The sequence below is a fragment of the Arctopsyche grandis genome, chromosome 13, assembly GCF_051622035.1.
Source record: "Arctopsyche grandis isolate Sample6627 chromosome 13, ASM5162203v2, whole genome shotgun sequence".
NCBI classification, from domain to species: Eukaryota; Metazoa; Arthropoda; class Insecta; order Trichoptera; family Hydropsychidae; genus Arctopsyche; species Arctopsyche grandis.
Genome location: NC_135367.1, coordinates 2,046,675 through 2,066,760, shown reverse-complemented (window position 1 = coordinate 2,066,760; position 20,086 = coordinate 2,046,675). Strand labels below are relative to the sequence as shown.

General features: G+C 34.7%; 1 protein-coding gene across 2 annotated transcripts in view; it reads left to right on the top strand.

Annotated features, from left to right (window-relative positions):
• Window positions 1–20,086, top strand: part of LOC143920792 (uncharacterized) — a 68,310-nt gene that overhangs the window by 39,816 nt on the left and 8,408 nt on the right. The window contains exons 3-10 of one of the 2 annotated variants that reach the window (XM_077443750.1): window positions 8,306–8,402; window positions 10,280–10,330; window positions 11,865–11,971; window positions 12,990–13,253; window positions 18,161–18,340; window positions 18,543–18,718; window positions 18,795–18,998; window positions 19,074–19,295. In XM_077443750.1, coding sequence (XP_077299876.1) covers window positions 8,306–8,402; window positions 10,280–10,330; window positions 11,865–11,971; window positions 12,990–13,253; window positions 18,161–18,340; window positions 18,543–18,718; window positions 18,795–18,998; window positions 19,074–19,295 — 1,301 coding nt within the window. Of the gene's footprint in view, window positions 1–8,305; window positions 8,403–10,279; window positions 10,331–11,861; window positions 11,972–12,989; window positions 13,254–18,160; window positions 18,341–18,542; window positions 18,719–18,794; window positions 18,999–19,073; window positions 19,296–20,086 lie in introns of both variants that reach the window. The other variant, XM_077443749.1, reaches the window with a different exon arrangement.

Here is a 20,086-nt window from a genome sequence, read left to right as displayed (position 1 = left end):
CCGAAGGTGTTAAATCACACGATATTGGAGGCCAATTCACGACCGTAAAATGGACGTAGCACACGGTTAGTTTCACGAACTGAATCATGATTTTCGAAATAAATTTGCACAATTTTCAAGCATTATTCTGGCGTTAGTCTGTTCATGGTAAAATGGCAAGCTAAATTGAGCACAAATCCATTATTAATCTCAAATTGGCTGTTGCTGGAAAAAGTTTTGCTGATTCTAAAAATAAACCTCTAAAAAACATAATTTACATGTCAAAGCACATTATACAATATACATAGGTATACATATATATTAATTACAAACCGTAGGAAGCATACATGTATTTGCTTGCAACAATCAACAAATTTGATGAATTTGCGATAGTGGGATTTAATTGAATCTGACACAACACTTATGTAAGATAAATTGGTAATCAAGTAAATCAAATAAATTTTTCGATTCCGGTCGGCATTTTAGCCCATGACCTCTATACTGATAAGCAACTGGTTATGTATGTATAATAGTTATAAGGAGCTAATTTCTTATATATTTTAACCTTCGTCGTTTTTACTGGTAGTAATTCCAGTCCGTTTCCAACATAGGTAACAGTATTTTTAATAATGTTTTTTTTTTTTTGACAGACGAAGCACTTTGCTTCTATATTCTCGAGACTTTCTTCAAAAGCTGTAAATCGTTATAATCTAACAAAATCACCCCATAACTTTGCTTTATACCCCATAAGAGATTAAATGGTCGAGCACCCCCTCTTACAGTTTCAAAAGCGCTGGCCAAGCCCCTCCTTTTCCCCACAGACTATAAATCTCCTCGACTGCTACTTCTCATTTGAACGCATTTTTTTTCGAATAGAACTAACCAAAATGAGTTTTTTTTTTTGTATTAGTAATAGTAGCACACTTTCACACCGTACAAAAAAGATTTATGAAGTTAGATTGGTTCCGTTCGGTTAAACTACATACACCAATTTGTCAATAATCCGTGTACACGGTGCTCACTAATTTGGCATACGTGTTGTGTGCAATATGTCATACATAATACGTTGGAGAGTGGGTAGTGTGACATCACAGGATGCAATCGCGGTTGCAGCTTTGTGTAAAGCTTTGAACTATTGCACAATGCACTATCTACATATATATACATGCATACACAGATGCAGGTAGCTGGGCTATAGAAAAGCTACGTGGTTCAAACTCCGGATCGAACTAGTCCATGTTCGATAGTTGGGTAACTGTTTGATGTGGTTTCGGGGATGAAGTGGTCAAAGACGGTTTTGATGAGGCTTGTGTAATCGTGTGGAATTTCATTGGTATTATATAATAAAGCCATTAATTAGGCTTTGCAACTGTATTATTTGAAATAATTATACAACATGGAAATTCAAATTTTACAGTTCTATACTCTATATTATACGCCTGTGCTAGGATCAGAGAAATGTTATAATAATAGAAGTGGCTTTAGGCGTCATATTGTTGTCAAGTGAGAAATGTCCACAGACCTTTTCATATAATTTTAGCGTCAGTCGTATTTGTTGATTGGTGCTCGACGATGTCCTATAAAAACTTCTCTGTTTGTTTATATTACTCGCAAGATGGGCCAAGTGCATCGTTAAAAATTGCACAATGCATTCAAAAACATACAATAAATCAAATGGGATACATTTTTATAAGTAAATTAATCATTTAAGTAACATATCATTCAATTAACATCGTAGTTCGACAGTTTATAAAAGCGTCATGTCGATCGCCCGCATTCTACATAAAATTTCAGGAGTGGCACCAGAGAAATGTAAAAAATATTTTTAAATTAATGTAAAAACATTTCTCTTGGTGGCGCCGAATATTCAATTATATTAATAACCAATTATTTAAGTTTAATCAATATAAACATCGTTCATTTTATATTATACATATTTTTGTTGAAACTATACATTACGCGTTAATTTAAGAGTTCCCAAGGACAGACAAATACAAAAAAGTGGATAAAAATAATCCGTCAACTGAGAAAATAAACGGATTGGCCACCAACGCCCAACACCACCATATACTCAAATTGTAAATAAATCTTTATCAAAATAAAACTTTAATTTCTGTAGTGAATATGTGATGACCCTGATTGTATTCCGTGCGTTGTAGCGTAGTTGTGGAGACGAACCGCGTATTATTGTAAAGGCACTTCTATTATTATAACATTTCTCTGGATAGGATTATCTACCGAATAAGCCCCCAGCCCCATCTATTATAGTTGCTTCCACGAAATATGTATTGCCCAAAATGGTATTCCACTTTTCTACGGTACATTTTCAAAGACTTTCAACCACATTGGAAGGAATTGCTTCTGTATTTGCTGTTATTTAAATCACTATTTTCAGCCCTTCGCCATTATGGATGAAAATCTCTCTACATTCTTCTCACATTTTCTTCAGATCCTTCTCGTTGTCTTCTGTGTTTTTTTATCCACTCTTCTGACTTCGTATTCAAATATCAAAGCTTTCGACTCGCTCTGTTATGTATGTATGTATGTGCATACGTACATATTTAGACACATCTACGGCCTGTATTTATTTGGTCATGATATGACAGGAATTATTCCAAGACGACACATATTGTTGGATTATATTTATAGATAAGTACAAAAAAAAATCACTTACATAATATTTAGGTAATAATATGTACATAATATGCAGAATAGAGACACCTATGGACAATCGACAAAAATTTTAATTCACATAACGTTTGCGAGAAAAATATTATGTAGGTAGCATATTTATTTCAGATTCAACAAATTCGATTGATTCAAATTAATTTATTAAACTCTTCACCATAATTAAGCTATAAAAATTAGAAAATTCTAACAGGAGACGGTCGATCTGTTTTTTTTTTCAATATCCACAAATTCTCCCCAGTAGCGTATTAGGTTGGGACTTGAACCCATGATCTTTCTACTGATATGCAATAGCTCTACCAGTACTGTTGTTTGATCTGGTCAGTAAGTTATATTATACGTAACTTGCTAACTACTTGACTATTGTCGTTTTGTCAAGTTATATTTAAAACAATAAAAGGTTTGCCTTTCATATTTATCTTTAAAGTACACTAAAGGAAAAAAAAATCGTAAAAGTCACTGACCATTCAATTTGCGGTATTTATCTGCTACTTCGGTCACGTTTTTCATCCACAAATTTTAAATTTGATATCTGATTAAATCAAATATATATTTTTTATATTATATAAAGCATTCTTAGATTCAATGTCCAGCTTCGCATCAAAAGCTTTATTCTTTAAGCATATCAGAATATTAGATTTAAAAACACTCCATGTTCTTTCTTTCAAAAGCACTCCAACCTAATTTCATTCTTCGTCTCATTTCCTCTTCTTTGCAACCATTTATACACAATTTTTGCTTACTATGCAGATTTTACATTCTTAAAATAAAAAAATTACACTATGAGATTTTCATTAACAAATTTGTACTTTCATAAATGTGAAGATCACTCTATTTAGTAGTTGGTTAAATTAAATTAATTATATAGGAATTTGAAACTATGCATACCTACATACATAGGTATACAATATCTATTTATAAGAAGGTATTGATATTTTGTTTGTACTCTTAAAGGCGAAAAAATTGTTTTTGCTAACACACACGTCAATATTTCATTTCGCCGAGGTCTTTTTGTATCCTGAAGTCGCAGGGCTATTAATAGATAATCATATCATAAATAAATACATCTATAGCTTATATTGGATGATAAAGAAATAAATAAGTAAAGAAAATCGGCAAGGTCGATTAATTTTCACCTTCGTTGTTTTGTTACATACATACATATTGCAAGGCTCTTACGGCTCTGGAAGCTGGCCAAATCACGACCGCACAAACAATGTCTACAATATACTATATATGTATACTTATATTGTAGAATTATTACTGCTAGCCTTTGCCGAAATAGTGAATCAAGTCCATTTGAAGATTTATTACGGAGCGGAGAGGGCAATTGAATTATCGATATTATTTTTACCCCGAAAGCTCCCTCCGGTGAGATTGAACGCCTGTGGAATATTCAACGGATTGTTATAATTGATTGTACAAGTTTAAGGACTCGAAGTTATACCATACCGGTGCGGTGGATGGAAGATTTGATTAAAAAGATATCTATCCACTTTATATGAGCCAATAAATTAAATTAGTTAAATTATCTTATGCCAGTAGAAAATATTCTATGCAAATTTAGACTACATGATACTGTTCTATAGGCACAATGTAAAAACAAAATCATTTTTATCACAATTGGAAACATTCCATATAAAAGCTAAGCCTCATTTTATAATTTACACTTTTTTGGGATCATTTTTTATACATCATCATTTGTTGGTTGTACCTTCTGCCCGCACATTTCTTTATCGAATGGCTTCTATTCCAAGAGCTATGCGACTTCTTAATGAAATCGTGCCTAAATTTTATGTTTTCTACCTCAATGAGAGAAGTTTTTTGGAGATTATTCTAACCTATTTTGTCTGGTAGTCTGCGCTCATCATTATTTTCATATTTTTTGTGATGTATGAATGGCATTTTGATCTTCTCTCTTCCAATTTTTAATTTTGATTTTCTCTTTGGACCCAATGTGTATGTTTTGTATTCACAACTAGTTATTATATACAAACTTAGGCGGCCAGGATGCTTTTACCCACAAAAATGGTTCACTATTGTCAACCTTTTCTTGATATCTTGCTTTGTAGGAAAATAGTAATTTATAATAGTCTGTCTGACTGGCTTTAGATCCAAGACGTTTTCTACTATGTATTCTGTTACTTAATATTTTTTTATTGTGTATTTTTTTCTTATGTTCATTTTTATGTCTTATTTTTTTCATTTTATGTAGGCCATTATTGATTCATTAGATTCTTCCTGTAATGCCACAATTATCCAAAACTGTAAAATAAATAAATTAACTATCCACATCCGATCTCTAATCATGACAATTTTCACCTTGAAGATGAAAGCTTTTGTACTCTTTCCAGACCAATAATTTAGATTATTAAATTCTGATATTCTCCTCCTTTCTGGTTTCCGTTTCAACTACATTTTTCTACATAATAAATCGTTGGATTATACACTTTTCATTTTTTTAAAAGCCTTCGTAAAATTCGTATTTCTATGAGAAATATAGCATCTGTTCGTAGCCCGAATTTAAGTCTAAATTAGATTTAAAAAATAAAGTTTGTACTATAATCAAAAATCCTTACATGAAAACTCTTACCAAAGCATCTATGTATGTAGATTAAACAAATCAATGTCGACGTAGTGCTTTTTCATTAGACTTTGATGTTGATAAAGGTATATTATATATAATATAATATATATATACATATACATAGCAAAACACCTGGGATATCTAAACTGGCTTAGCATCTAAGAATCTAAGGATTATGCATGTTATAGTTGACAGCATGACTCCAGAGAATTGAATATAACATTTTCAATTTGTTGCGTAACGAATTTCAAGGCGATTTTGTAAAAGATACGATCTTGATAGACCGCAATCGTTAAATTGAGTGGCAGGCAGGTTTTAGCCATCTAAAAGTTGTATTGTTCAATCTTTACAACTTGTAAATGCTTTTATGTACAAGTCAATAACTTAAGTATACGATATATTATATTTCGAGTGAAATTAGGGGGAAATTTAATGGTGAGTTTCGTTTGATATGATGTCGTAACTGTTGCGAAGTGTGTCGGTGGGTCACAGGGGAAAATATACGCGGTAAATAAATTGAAAATTAAAATGCAAAGTTGCGCTGCAGAGTCGTTCTCACTTTGAGGCGAAATTTAAGAATCCCCTTCAAAAGCACTTGAGCGAAAAGCTCTCTGGCGAGCTATTCCGTATGCAACGCTGGAAAACGGCAAAAACTGCATAATGGCAGTGCAACGCCAGATACCCCCCTCCCGCCTGTGCCGTGGAATGGGAAATGGAAAATGGAAAATGGAAGATAAACTGGGACGCGTACAGCCTTCGAGCCAGCCTTAAACAATCAACACCCACATTCAAACGACTTCTTCGCATATTCACAAACGTACCTAAAACGTAGTCATACTTTGTATATCCAACCTATTCAAAAACGTCTCTGCTTTATCAGTATACTGGAAAGAATTCTACCTCCTCTGGTGCTTTTTTTCAGTTACATAAATTTGTTAAATTAATAATCTGATATTCATTTTTACCAACTTTACAAAAAGTAATTATCAAAATGATTGCATCCTCTTAACAAACATTTAATATATTTTTCGAAACAATCATATGTAGATATTATGACTAAAAAAATCCTATCTACATGCATATATAGCCTCCAAACGAAATGAGACATTTATTTTATACATATATAAATATATACCACGAATTCCAAATAGATAAACCCCAATGCGCCTTCCTGGCCAATTACAAACATCAATTAACAATTTTAACAGAGCATCATAGAGACATCTATGTACAAATTTGACAAACTATTTTAAGGAATTTTACGAGAAAATCGAGATTCTGTAAACTCGAATTTTTTTCAGAGGATTTTTCTCAATTTGTTGGAACCGTTCCAATGAAATCATATACAATAAATGGGCAAACTCTGATAGGAAAGGATCGACCTACATATAGTCACATGTCCAAGGTATGAACAGTTGAAAGCATTATACCACTGAACAGAATGTTTTCTTATTCTAATTTACTTAAAACAGTGTTTATTTTCCAAAAAGTGATATAAATTTTGTATGAGAGATACTTAAAAGCAAAGATTTCACAGCCAAAAACTCAAAACTGTATATTTTTACGCTTTGACTCATCGTGACTTTCTTGGTTTTAAACTTTTCAAATACATATGGACATGGACATAGGATCTTTCACCTCTTCCATACTAATTTGGTATTTTACTATAAACTTGTTCAAAGCTGTTAGCTTCCTTTGAAGTCTTCCTTTCAAGTATTTTTTTGAACTCTAAGTTAGTACATAAAGGATAGAAATATAAATTTTCAGTTTAATACGTTCAGGGGTGTGGACAGAGTAGTGGGCACAACATTTTCAACCTTTCTAAGTGAAAAAAATCCCACTTCCGGTTTATAAAATTTAATAATTTTTTTTCATTTTCATCAAATTGCAACAAGAATTATACTTGAATTTTTTTGTGACGAACAAACATGTTTAAGGGGTCGAAAAAAATAGTGGAAGAAAAATCGAACAAGAGTAAACTGCTACTTCCGGTTGACGGATGCTAATTAAATTTTATAATTAACTTGGTATTAAACTTAAACTTCTAGATATGAAATTTCAGTTCAATAAACCAAAAGGTTTCTGAAAAAAACATAAAAAACTTCGATTCTCTAGAGTAAAAGTACTGCTTCCGGTTCAGATAGAAATATTTAAAAAATATGAGGTTATAAAAATTATTATTTGTATTATATTTAAGACAAATTCAGTCTGATTCAATTAGTGGTTTGGGAGATAATTGAATTCAAAAACTTAAAAAAAGAGGACACCTATAAGGCGAGGTACCATTTCCGGTCAACTTAAAAATTTACGTCGTGTCGATAAGAATTTCAGTAATCGATACTAAGTTTCAGTTCGATAGGACTAACGGTGTTAAAAATATCCCTAAAATACACACCCACACAGACACACACACAGACACACACACAGACACACACACACACACACACACACACACACACACACACACACACACACACACACACACATTTTTTCTAGATCATGAAAACGTGATCAGTGATCGATTCTGAGTTCGAATCAGTCAAAATCTCGAGTTCGAATTTTCGCATGATCACAAAACTTCATCTATTGTTACTACGTACATAGATAAAGTAACAATGAAAAACGGTACTGTACTAATTTCAAATTTCGAAGCTATTACAAAAATATTGAGCTATTGAACTTTGCGAGGTCTCGAATGTATGTCGTAAAGCACATAATCGCTGATCTAAAATTGCCAGTGACGACGGTTGAGGTGTTCGTGTACCGTGAGCGTTATTGTTTTAATCACGTACCCAGGTTCGGCGAGTTGAATGAGCTTCAGGTTGAGGGGCACTTGTAAATAATAGCACTCTTGAACTGCTAACCCCCGGGAGAGAATCTTCTTAAGGCATAGACAGCTCTAATCTGGGCTCTCCCTTCCTATCTGTGGGTGGGTCTTTATCTCGCACGCATGTGTGGGGACCACTCGTATATCCGATGGCAAATAATCGCAGGGTTCTTATCGTATTGATGTTATTCTACACTCGATGTTATGGGATTGACTTGTTTCAGATGGAGGCATTGGCTCGAGAAATGCAAGATCCGGAGAACGGCGTTCCTGTTCGCAGCCAGAAAATCTTCCTCACCTCCGTACCCTCTGCCTTCATGGGTATAATACTTTTTTTATTGCTTTCTACTTTCCAGTGGTTCTCATGTGGTCATACGTGGCTACTATAGTACTAATTTAGATGTATTACTGAAAAATTGTCTATAGATGGTCCAATGTAGGAAGACACTTAAATAACATATATGCTGTCCCCTACACACCATCTCGACCAATAGCATTTCGCACGTCCAATTTTCTATTGTCTGTACGAAATACTATGGGTCGAGAGGCGGTGTAAGGGACGGGATGTATGTTTTTCCTTCGTGTCTTTCTACAGCAGAGCAACTATAGACAATTTTACAGCAATACATTTAAATAAACTTACAATAATACTAAAGATACTTAAATACTAAAACTAATTTCTGGGTCAACGCTGCATACAAATATGTTGGAGAAAATTGAAACTGATTAAAGCCATCAGAAACTGTAGAAACAGATCGATTTACAAGTTTAAGAGGGCTGTACACCCGAAACCTTAATTTTGTTACCGTTCCTTTCTTCGATATATATATTGAGTGTATGTATATATTGAGTGAATGCGACAATATATATCAATATATATATATTGAGTGAATGCGACAGTTGCGCTTCGTCCAGATAAAACGTGTTTTAAATTGACAAAATCGAGGTTTCGTATTCTACTATTTCCTCCTCCAAAACTGGACCAATTTTAAAAAAAATTCATCATCGGTATGAGAAAGATATTTTCTGTGCATCTATCGGCGTATTTTTTTTTAAATCGACCGTTAAATAAGCACGCTGGACTCTTTTCTTGGGTGTAAAAAAGAGGCGATTTTATAGATGTTTGGCGGCTCCTAGCTCCTATAAAAAATAATTAATCAAAAAAATAAAACGATAGATGCACCCTAATGGTGGATATCCATAGCATATTAAAAAATAATTTCTTTAGTGCCATAATTGAGCTAGGGAGAAGTATAGTACGTTTGTATGGACAAGGCGCTGCTGTCCAGCCTTCTTAGGGTTATGTATGTATATATTCGCCGATGACTGTCAAACGAAATCGATGACACACCATTTTTTGTACATACATATCTCGCAAGTTTTATTATTAAATGTGTGGATGCATTTTCTATTTCACTATTTCAACAACGAAGTTTTGATAGCTCTAACCATCGACTGTCGGATGACAAAAACGATGCGGAATGAAAATGGCTTATAAAATCTAGTATGATAAAAGGTTCGTAAAATATCGCAGTTCAGAATAGACGCTCTCAGTTCTAAATCAATCCAAAGAGTTGAAAACAAAGATAGATGACATGATCGAAAAGAGAGACGTCAAACAAGCGGCAAAAACGCCTTGGCCAAAGAACGAACAACGCATCGGCCAATTTTATAAAAACATATTTTTATCATTCATTATATAATACAATCTAGTAGTATAGAAAAATATATAATATGAGAGAAAATGATAGCCTATAATTCAAATGTTATAATATATAGTGTGAAAAAGTTAAAGTTATAGGCGTTTAAACAATTAAAATCTGACAAAACGAGGGGGGCGGAAAGTCAAACAAACAAGGCTACTGGCTATTGACAATGGGTTAGCTGTCACCGTCTCCAAACTTTTTCTAATTCTTAAACGTGTTTATTGCGATTATATTTTACCATCGACTTAGCGGACTCAATTGAAATCTCTATCGGCGGCCAAACCGCGCAAAATGGCAAAGTTTCGATCGGGAGAGTGTAGGAAGTTTGTCCATACTAACAGACGAAGTGAAGGTTTTTACCTTGTAAAAAAAAATAGCTGTAATTTTGAATTGAACCACTAATCCCGATTCGGCTACGATAAAATTTGACATGAGAACCACTGCTCTATACGACTTTTATTCGATGCTTCAATTTATTTGCTTGGTTTTCAGGTTACGATCTTATAGAATGGCTAATGGAACGACATGGGATAGAAGAGTCAGGTAACTTTAACAATTACTCCACTTATGTAAGTCCTAGTAGGTACTATGTAGTATTTGAAGGAAGTTTGCTTCTAACGATACAATTAAAACAATTTAATTAAGCTGAGAATATTTTTGCACTTGCTGAAGTTATATGCGCTAAAACTGCCACCACTTACTCAGCAGTCACATTTAATGACTCAGCTCGGAGTCTGTCGACACTTCTGATTAAATATAAAAATTTACCGTTTACACTTTTAGTGTGTACTTTTTTTATCTATAGTCAAAGCTCGCTTAATAGACAAGGACATTTCATGGAAAATGATTTTTTTCCGTATAACGAGTTTGATCTTGGATTGAATCATTACACGTTGATGGAAAATCTCTTGGACTTGAGTAATGCTTGTTCACATTTTTGGGATTTTCTTATATATATATGTATATAGGTGTTATTCGTTACCCTTCTACTTAACATCTCCATTTCGTAGTTTACCCCTGTCGATTCTAATATTATACATGTCAATCAGATAGTGTTTCTCGTGAGTTTATTTATTTATTTATATAGCAAACTGCTAATACATATAACACAAAATAACAAAACAACAACAAAAAATTATAAATCATCTTCCACAAAGGTATCCATTAACACCCTTCAAGTTTGTGAAATATTTTAAAGATTTCTACAAATAAAAAAAGGTTGGGAATAATGTATTCGTTTCCGAGAAAAGGCATAACATAAGTAGATGAAGAATATTTATCTAAATTTGATAATTCAGTTCTCGGGATATTGTCAAATTTTAAAAGACCCCGAGGATTTTAAAATCAAATGAGTTAATGATTAACTGAAAATTCTTTTCTTAGTTAATACTTGCCAAACTGTGCTAGAAAAATTCCGTTAGACATGGTGCTGGACGCCAAATGACCAGCTGAAAACGTATGTTTTAAGTTAAAATAATGCACAATTTTCGAGTTTAATTATTGTTATTAGCTATAAAAATCATTTTATCATGTATTAAACGTCGAATAATATAAAATAAGTGCAAGAAATGAAAAAAGTAGCGGCTGAAGCAGAGCTGTCATTCTAAGGCAAATATCATTCTCACACTGACCGTTTAGCGCGGTGCATACTGAATTCCCCCTCTCTCTTGCATCTGTGAGGCACGTGTACAATGGGCTTTCTGCGAAAATAATTATTTCTTTTGATATTAATCAATGTTTTTATTTGGTAATGACATAATTCGAATCATAAAGGGTTTTGATGAAGAATACAAAAAATATAAAGACTCTACATACATTCAGTATATTTGAAGAAATAAAATAAATTATATGTCATGGTCACTCGCTATCCATCACAGGGTATCAAGTGTATGACAAACAATTCCAATAAAAAGAACAATCCCTAAAATGTTTAGAAGCATTCGTAACCATCAACAAAATTTAAACACTGGACGTCAGAATCGATCGTCAAATGCACTTACGTATTATTGCGTTAATTATGACTTCTTGCAATTTCAAATGAATTAATATTGTCAGTGTATGTTTTGTTTGTCAGTAGAGGCGCTAAACCTCGCCAATCAGCTCTGTCAATATGGATACTTCTTTCCCATCGCCGATTGTAAAGTGCTCGTTGTCAAGGATGATTCTTCTCTCTACAGATTTCAGGTACGTTTCAATTCAAGTATTTAAATAAACACCCAAGGCAGCTAAATCTGCATACATCCGAGTATTTAACTTGGGCTGAACGCACACGGAGGACTTTTTACTCGATGTCACAAGACATCAAGGTCGAAATGTCTCCCGAGTGTATACCATACCCTTTGTACGCCAGCGACTCACGACTCATGACTCACGGGCGAGTCGTATCTATTTTTCACTTCCAAAACGTACAATATCTAACATTTAAAATGGTTTTACAAGCACTAAATTTGGATGAACTAGGTTACAAAAAAAATCGATAATGAACTTTTCAATATTTTATTTTATTTTAAATACATTTATATACGAGGAAGGCCTAACAGATAAATCCCAATGCGCCTTCCTGGCAGATTACAAACATCGATATACAATTTTTTTTTAGAATAATTTTAACAAAGCCTCATATGGACATCTGTGGATAAATTTTTGATAAACTTTAATTTTCGGAACCATTTTTTTTTTATATAAATCGTCAAATTTCGAGATGCTTAGAAACTCAAAATTTATGAGACATTTGTGGAAAAATTTGCAGCATTTTAATACAAATCAGCGAAATTCAAGATGCTGAAAACTCGAAAATCGCAAGAGTTTGCCAATTTGTTGGAACCGTTTCAATGAAAATCAGATAAATTAGTAAACTCTGATAGGAAACGAACGAACTGGAGTCACAAACCAAGGTCTGGCCAGCAGCAACTAGTGGGACTCGAACCCGTGACCACTATGTTCGAAAGCATACATGCCAACCACTAGTCCACGCTGCTCACCTAATTTAAAAATCGCTGGCGTACAGGTGAAGGCCAAGTATTTCTCGAGTGGCAGTTAATTGGTTATGGCGTGTTTCCAAAATGTACGACCGTAACTAGTGACAGCGCCAAACACATAAATCTTCCCGACTTCCCGAAGTTGGTTCTGGAGCTGAAATCTGGAAACACGCCTTTAGGTGCTGTGATATGTAGAATTTATGTGATTATTTGTTTGTAATCAGTCACCATACTACTGGCCGTGGCAGCAACGCAGCGCGGGGGGTGGGGCAAGTGGGGGAGTTGGGGGCTCAGTGCCTCCGCCCCCGCCAGCACCCCCTCCTGCAACCCACCCCGACAACGTGGAGTACGCCATCTACCTATGCAAACGCACCAAACGTAACCGGCAACGGCACGTGCTTGATGAGTACGAGGCGGAAGCATTAGCCAGCCTGCGCAAAAACCTGCAGGCCAAGTGGGACTTCATCAACATGCACGCCAACGAACAGGTCAACCACACTTCAATACCATAATTCATCACCATGCCTCAAAACGGTTACCTAACAACTAGTTCACATATTTTCCGTAAACCGAGAATGCGCTCCAGACATTACGTATACGGCCATCTCTTTCTCACCCCGTCTGTTCACCAAGATCTCGTTTACTATGACATTACGTATGCAGCCATCTCTTTCGCAGACCATCTGTTCACCGATAACAGACGGTCTGTGAAAGAGATGGCTGCATACGTAATGTCATAGTAAACGAGATCTTGGTGAACAGACGGGGTGAGAAAGAGATGGCCGTATACGTAATGCCTGGAGCGCATCCTCGGTTTACGGAAAATCTGTGAACGAGTTGTCGTGTCACCCCTCTATGACACTATGAAACCATCATGAAAATTCAGCTGTTTAAACTTTTAAAACGATGACTCCAAATATTCAATATCGATTAAGACTAGGGCTGCCAGATTTATTGATATCCAAACCGGGTCATGAACAATGAGAGGTCAATAAGCAGCTATCGAAAACCCGCAGTCCCGAAAGGTCCCTTCGGGACGCCGGGATGAGAGGCTTGAAGCCGGGACAAACCCGGAATACCGGGACGCCTGGCAGCCCTAATTAAGACTCGACTTTCACTCTATGTATATGAAAATAAGACTTTATGCTTTCAAATCTACTAACATGTGTGATAAAGAAGATCATGACTATATTTCTTACCATCAAAAAAAATAGGTCATACCCCTAAATTTTGTAAAAAAATCCAGTGCGGTGCTTTTTCTCTCGGCTGAACCGCCTCAAAAAAAATATTCCCATGCCGATGATCGTGATTAATTTGATACGACAAACTAAATTGGTAATGGCATTCTGTAAGATATTTCCTTGAATAATTTCATCATACATAAGTTCTCTATCTATTCGACCAAGCATACTTCTAACTAAGGATTGCAATTTATCGTCAAATTTCATAAACCGGTAAATGGTAAGTAATTTTTCCTACTACCTTTATGCCGCTATTTACCGGTAAATGTACAAAATATTTTTTTCGTGGATTTACATAGCTGTATGTGGTTACTTTTCTTAAAAACTTTAGCCTAGATCAGTGCTACTCAAACTATGGTCCGCGGCCCAGTACTGGTCCGTGTACCGGCGGTAGCCGGTCCGTGCACAAAGAAGTAAATAAAAAATTGAAACATAATCTTATGCAGTGCCGGCCTTACACCCAATGGCGCCCTCGGGCAATTTTTTCTAAACACCCTTAGAAAAAAATTTCCGCCATTGGCGCTCTAATCTAAAATTTTGTATGGCTTTTAGCGCCTTTGACGCATCGAGCGGCGCCCTAACTTATTTGGCGCCGCTCGATGAAAAATCTGAGGTGAATAATATCATCTATATATGTATATAAAAATCAATATTTGTCATTTTGTCTGTCACGTATACGTTCCTATTCCATTCAATCGATTGTGATTAAACTTACAGGAGTTTTTGTGTGTATGCCCGGGATGGTTTCTGTTAAAAACATCGCCCAAAAACGGGAAGGGAAACGGGAAAAACGGGAATGAGTGGCTTCGCAACGCAATAATTTCAAATGTGTTCGCGTCGCCACCTGGGTTGTTAGGGTAAAATAAACAAACACTTGAATAATTTCAAATGTGTTCGCTGTCTGCGTTTTTCCAGCAAATTATCATTACTGTAATTTAATTTGATTATTAAGTATTAATTTGAAACTGAAGCATTCACTTATCGAGAAACGGGAACGGGAAACGGGATTTGCTTACGTTATTGTGGCATTTCAATGCATGTCGAGTTCAGCTAGTAATAAATTCGTAATTCATAATATTTATTTAGTAAAATTTGAACCATTTGAAAGTTTGGATCATAATTGAAACAACCGTCTGATCGCATTTATTTCGATTTAGTTGGTCATTGAATTTATCAATTTGAAACTGCCGCATTTAATACTGAAAATAAACAAATTCCAGACAACCTAATCCACAATACGCCATTTGAATTGAATTATGCAACAATTCAACTGCATATGTACTTAATTCGCCATAAAATAGTTTCCGGTAATTACCGGTAAATTTTACAATTTAGCAGTATTTACCGATGGCGAAATTTTGCCGATTTACCGGTAAGCCTTTAAGATTTACCTGTATTGCAATCCCTAGTCCCAACACGTGAACTGTGTGACTCAAACAAAATAACGAAAGTTTTCATTCGTGAAAATTTTAAACATTTGTTCAGTAGTTCTTCTTCTTCTAAACTTTCATTATTCAATATTCAAAGTCTTCGTCAAATTCTTTCAAAATATTCTATCTCATACTTCTCCCAGAGTTTACTACATACATACAAGCTGTAGATTAAATATTCAACAACTTTTTCCAAATTCGTTTTTATTCTCCCATTTATACGTGTACATCTCTGTCCTCGAGTTTGGCAGTTCAGATAATCTGTAATCAGCAAGTTTATCCTAATTCTTTCAATATACAGAGTTAGTTTTAACTAAAGTTAGTCATCTACACTATTTGAAACACTCATGTAAATATGATTTTTACACTAAGCTCATATTTTTCTATCGTCAGGGCTACAAAACTGCCAACTACATATGTACATATCTTGCTTTTTTCTTCTTTCCATTCGTTTCATCAATATTGAGAGTCGTTTGTGATGTTAGCCCCAGCGTTGTTGACGAAGTAATTCCACTCCTAACGATTTTCCGCTTTCTGCAAGACCGTGTAAATATTGACACCTGTCAACTCCTCACCTGGTCACTCTAACGAGTCAGTGACCTGCCTCTTCTTCCACTTTCAGGCACGTTGCTCGGAAGCCAATATTTATTCTAAATATTCTGGATCACGATCTTCAAACAAAAGACGTTATATTTGTTTTATTTATTTATATTATTTTATCTAGCTAATTTAAAAATACATTCTTAATTACTTAACTGTAAAATTTTATATATAAATTTAAATGCACTACATTTCATTGCACCTCGCAAGAATGCATCCACGGTCTTAGAGGACCTGACGCACTCAGGGAGGGCATTGTACACGAGCACACCTCTGTGAAAAACACCACCAGCTGTCTTCTTTACATACCTCTTTTTAGCTTCACTTACGATTACAATTCAGGAAAAAATTTGCCTCTTATCCGATCGTTTTCATACTTTGCCATATTGCTCATTTTGGTCATCCAATATAAGTAAATGTATTCTCCGCCATTACGATGGAGAAAAAAAATCGTTTTAGACGTGTTTGAAATTTGAATTTCTGAAAAGTGCCTGACGTTTATCTAGTTTTTAGTTTTAAACATAGATGGCGGTAGTAAAATAAAATTATTGGTGCTTTTATTCAAAATAATAATTCCTTACTCTACCTACAATTAAATTGTTCTCATTTCTAGTATATCTCTATTTCTTATTTTATAATCCTTTCAGGAGTTCCTCAAGGTTTTCACCTTGGACCACTTCTGTTTATTATTTTTATTAATGACCTAATCCCCCTACTGAAGTGTCAATGCTTACTTTATGCCGATGATTTTAAGGTTTTCCATCCTATCAATAGTGAGTCGGATTGCTTAAAATTACAATCCGACATTGATATAATATCTGAATGGTGTAATGTAAACCTTATGCATCTCAATATTTCTAAATGCTTCTCATTGACACTTTCCAGAAATCGTAACCTAATTGACTTTACTTACAATATTAATAACGTAGATCTTACAGCAAAAAATTGTGCCAGAGACTTAGGTATACTTATAGATTCCAAACTATCATTTAATGAACATATTTATTTATTTATTTATTTATTTGGAAAATTTACAGTTTATTAAGTTACATAGATTGATAGTAAAAAAATATAATTATGTTAAGTAAACCATTAATAATTTTCACATATAGGTAAAAAAAGAAAAGCTCAAACATTTAAAATAAGAAACAAAAATGATAATAGAGTAAGATAGTTAAAGAAAACAAAAAGAAAAAAAAATAGAAATAACAGTATAATAAAAATTATTATTAATTATTAATCATATTGTTACTAAATCTTATAAACTCTTGGGATTTATTTGCCGAGTTGCGAAGCCCTTTAAGAAACCCCATACTCTGATTCTACTCTATTACAGTTTAGTTCGTAGTAATATGGAGTATGCCTCAATCATATGGTCTCCCTATTACCAAACTCACATTGAGCATTTAGAAACAATCCAGAAGCGTTTTTTGCGCCATTTATCCTATAAGACTGGTCTTAAAAAACTGTTACCATCTTATAATGACAGACTTTCTTTTTTCCATATTGCAAGTTTGTCTCAGCGTAGAAGGGTTTCTGATTTGTTAATTTTATATAAGATTGCTAATGGTATTCTTGACACATCTGTTTTAAGCGAGATTAATTTTAACGTTAATGCCCGATTCACCAGATGCACAAATCTTTTTTATCCACCAATTTGTCAAAGCAACACCTCTTTCAATAGTGCAATCGTTCGTATATGCCGTATTTACGATAGCTTAGATGATTGTCCTGACCTCTTTAGTGACTCTTTTAGTATTTTTAGGACAAAGGTGAAGAAAATAATATGTGGTTGATTTGCTTCTTCACCCTTATAGTCTTTCTTCTTCTTTTTTACTTTATCTGTATCTTTTTCTTTATCTGTTTCTTTTCTTTTTTTTTAAATCTTGATGTTTTTGTAATTTTACTTTTTTATATCACCATGTGGTGCTCACTGTAAATGGAATATTATATTTTTATTTATGTTTATTATTATTTTTTGTCTCATTATACAACTTTCTTTTTATATTTTATTCTGTATGTGTGCCTATTTAAATAAAATAAAAATAAATAAAAAAATAAAAATAATCCTTAAAATACTTAGGTAATAAATAGCTTATGATCTAACTTTTGACGAAATTTCAGGTGAGACTGGCTAAGGAGCGCAAAAAGGGCGATAAGATAGTAGTGGATAGTCAAGAACGTGCTTACTGGCGCGTTTATAGACCTCCCCCAGGATACTATACCGCCCTTGAGTCTTGTCCTGTTCCAAGTCGTTGCCGAGCACGCTGCAAACGCAGGGACATTGCCTACTGCCGACAACAGGTTTGAATTATATGATAGCTCTACTGCATACATACATAAAAAAGCTTTAGAAGCAATGCTTCAAAGAATTGTATAAAAAATTGCATGTGCTTTGTGAGATACGCTGTGAATAGACACTTATTCGTCAAAATCTGCAATGCAGGGGGCATAAGTTTACGCATACATAAATAGACGCAGCTTCATATGTGCACTGCATTTCCAGGTGGAGTTCTTGAAGAGTTGCACGATCCGAACCCGAGTTAAAATGTCTGTTGCCTTAGACAGCATGGTCCAGCACGCGGAAACCTTTGCCGAATACGACCCCATGATCAGTCCACCGTTGCCAACAAATCCTTGGGTCACCGACGATCTTACATATTGGCAACTCAATGGGAGTGTGTGAGTATACAATTTCAATCGTCTCATCCACGGTTCCTTCGGCTCGGTTTGATTCTGGACTTTCTTGTTCTTGCAGAGTGGAAGTCCCTACGGAGAAGCGTGTTCGGCGATGGGCCGTTTCCATCGAAGAGCTGGTTTCAGACCCCACGGGACTTCTCGAGCTGACTGCCTACCTTCGCAAAGAGTACTCCCATGAAAATATACGCTTCTGGATGGCTGTCAACGATCTGCGTCGCAGTGCCGCATCCCAAATACAACGCAAAGTCAACGAAATTTACGAGTGAGTCGAAATTTACGATCTGGTGTATCTTCTATGTTCACTCTGATGGATATTTATCGTTTCGATTATTTCCAGTGAGTTCCTTGCCCCTGGTGCCCCTTGCGAAATCAACATCGATGGCAAAACTATGGAACGAGTCCAACAGGAGATCAAGAATCCATCTCGTTTCTCATTCGACTCGGCTGCTGACCACGTGTACGCTCTGTTGCTCAAGAAAGACTGCTACCCTCGCTTCATACGATCTGATCATTATAAAAACTTGCTGGCTGCTGGAAAACAACCGCTGCAGAAGAAAAGGTGAGTGGTGAATATACGAGTATTTGGGCACTCTGCAGTGAGGAAAATCAGTTTTAATCCCAACTACTAAATCATGGCGATCTATCAAACCAAAATCAAATCAAACTAACCGAGTCTTGTAGAGATTTCTTAAATGAGTGGAAGTGGATTAAGAAAAAATGTCCTTTCAACTATTACTTATAAGTGTTGGTTAATTGTATTTTATTAAAAAAAATATCCTCCAACACGTTATAGAATTTATATTTAATTTCTACCAGGAAGGCCTAGCAGGTAATCCCATGCGCCTTCCTGGCCAGAAACATTGTTCATTTGATACAAGTGTTATTAGTATTATACAAAGTAAAACATATCAATTACCACCCACAGATACATCTATGTATAGTCAAATTTGTAAATTTGCAGCATTTTTAAACAATTCAACGAAATTCAGTAAATTCGTTTTTGTAGAACTAATTTGTTGGAACCGTTTCAATGAAAATCAGATAAATTGGCAAACTCTGATAGGAAACGATCGACCTGGAGTCACAAATCCAAGGTCTGGACAGCAGAAACCAGTGGTATTTGAACCCGTGATCACTTCGTTCAAAGCATTATATGCTAACCACTGGTCTATCCTGCTGGTTATATGTACATATGTATGTATGTAAATACACAGTACATACATACATAAGTATATATAAAAGAAAAATAAAATTATTTAATTTAATTTGTATTCTGTAAACCTGACAAAAAAGGTATATTATCAAAGTACATAACTTTATAATAAAAAAAATTATTGTTTATTTTACAAA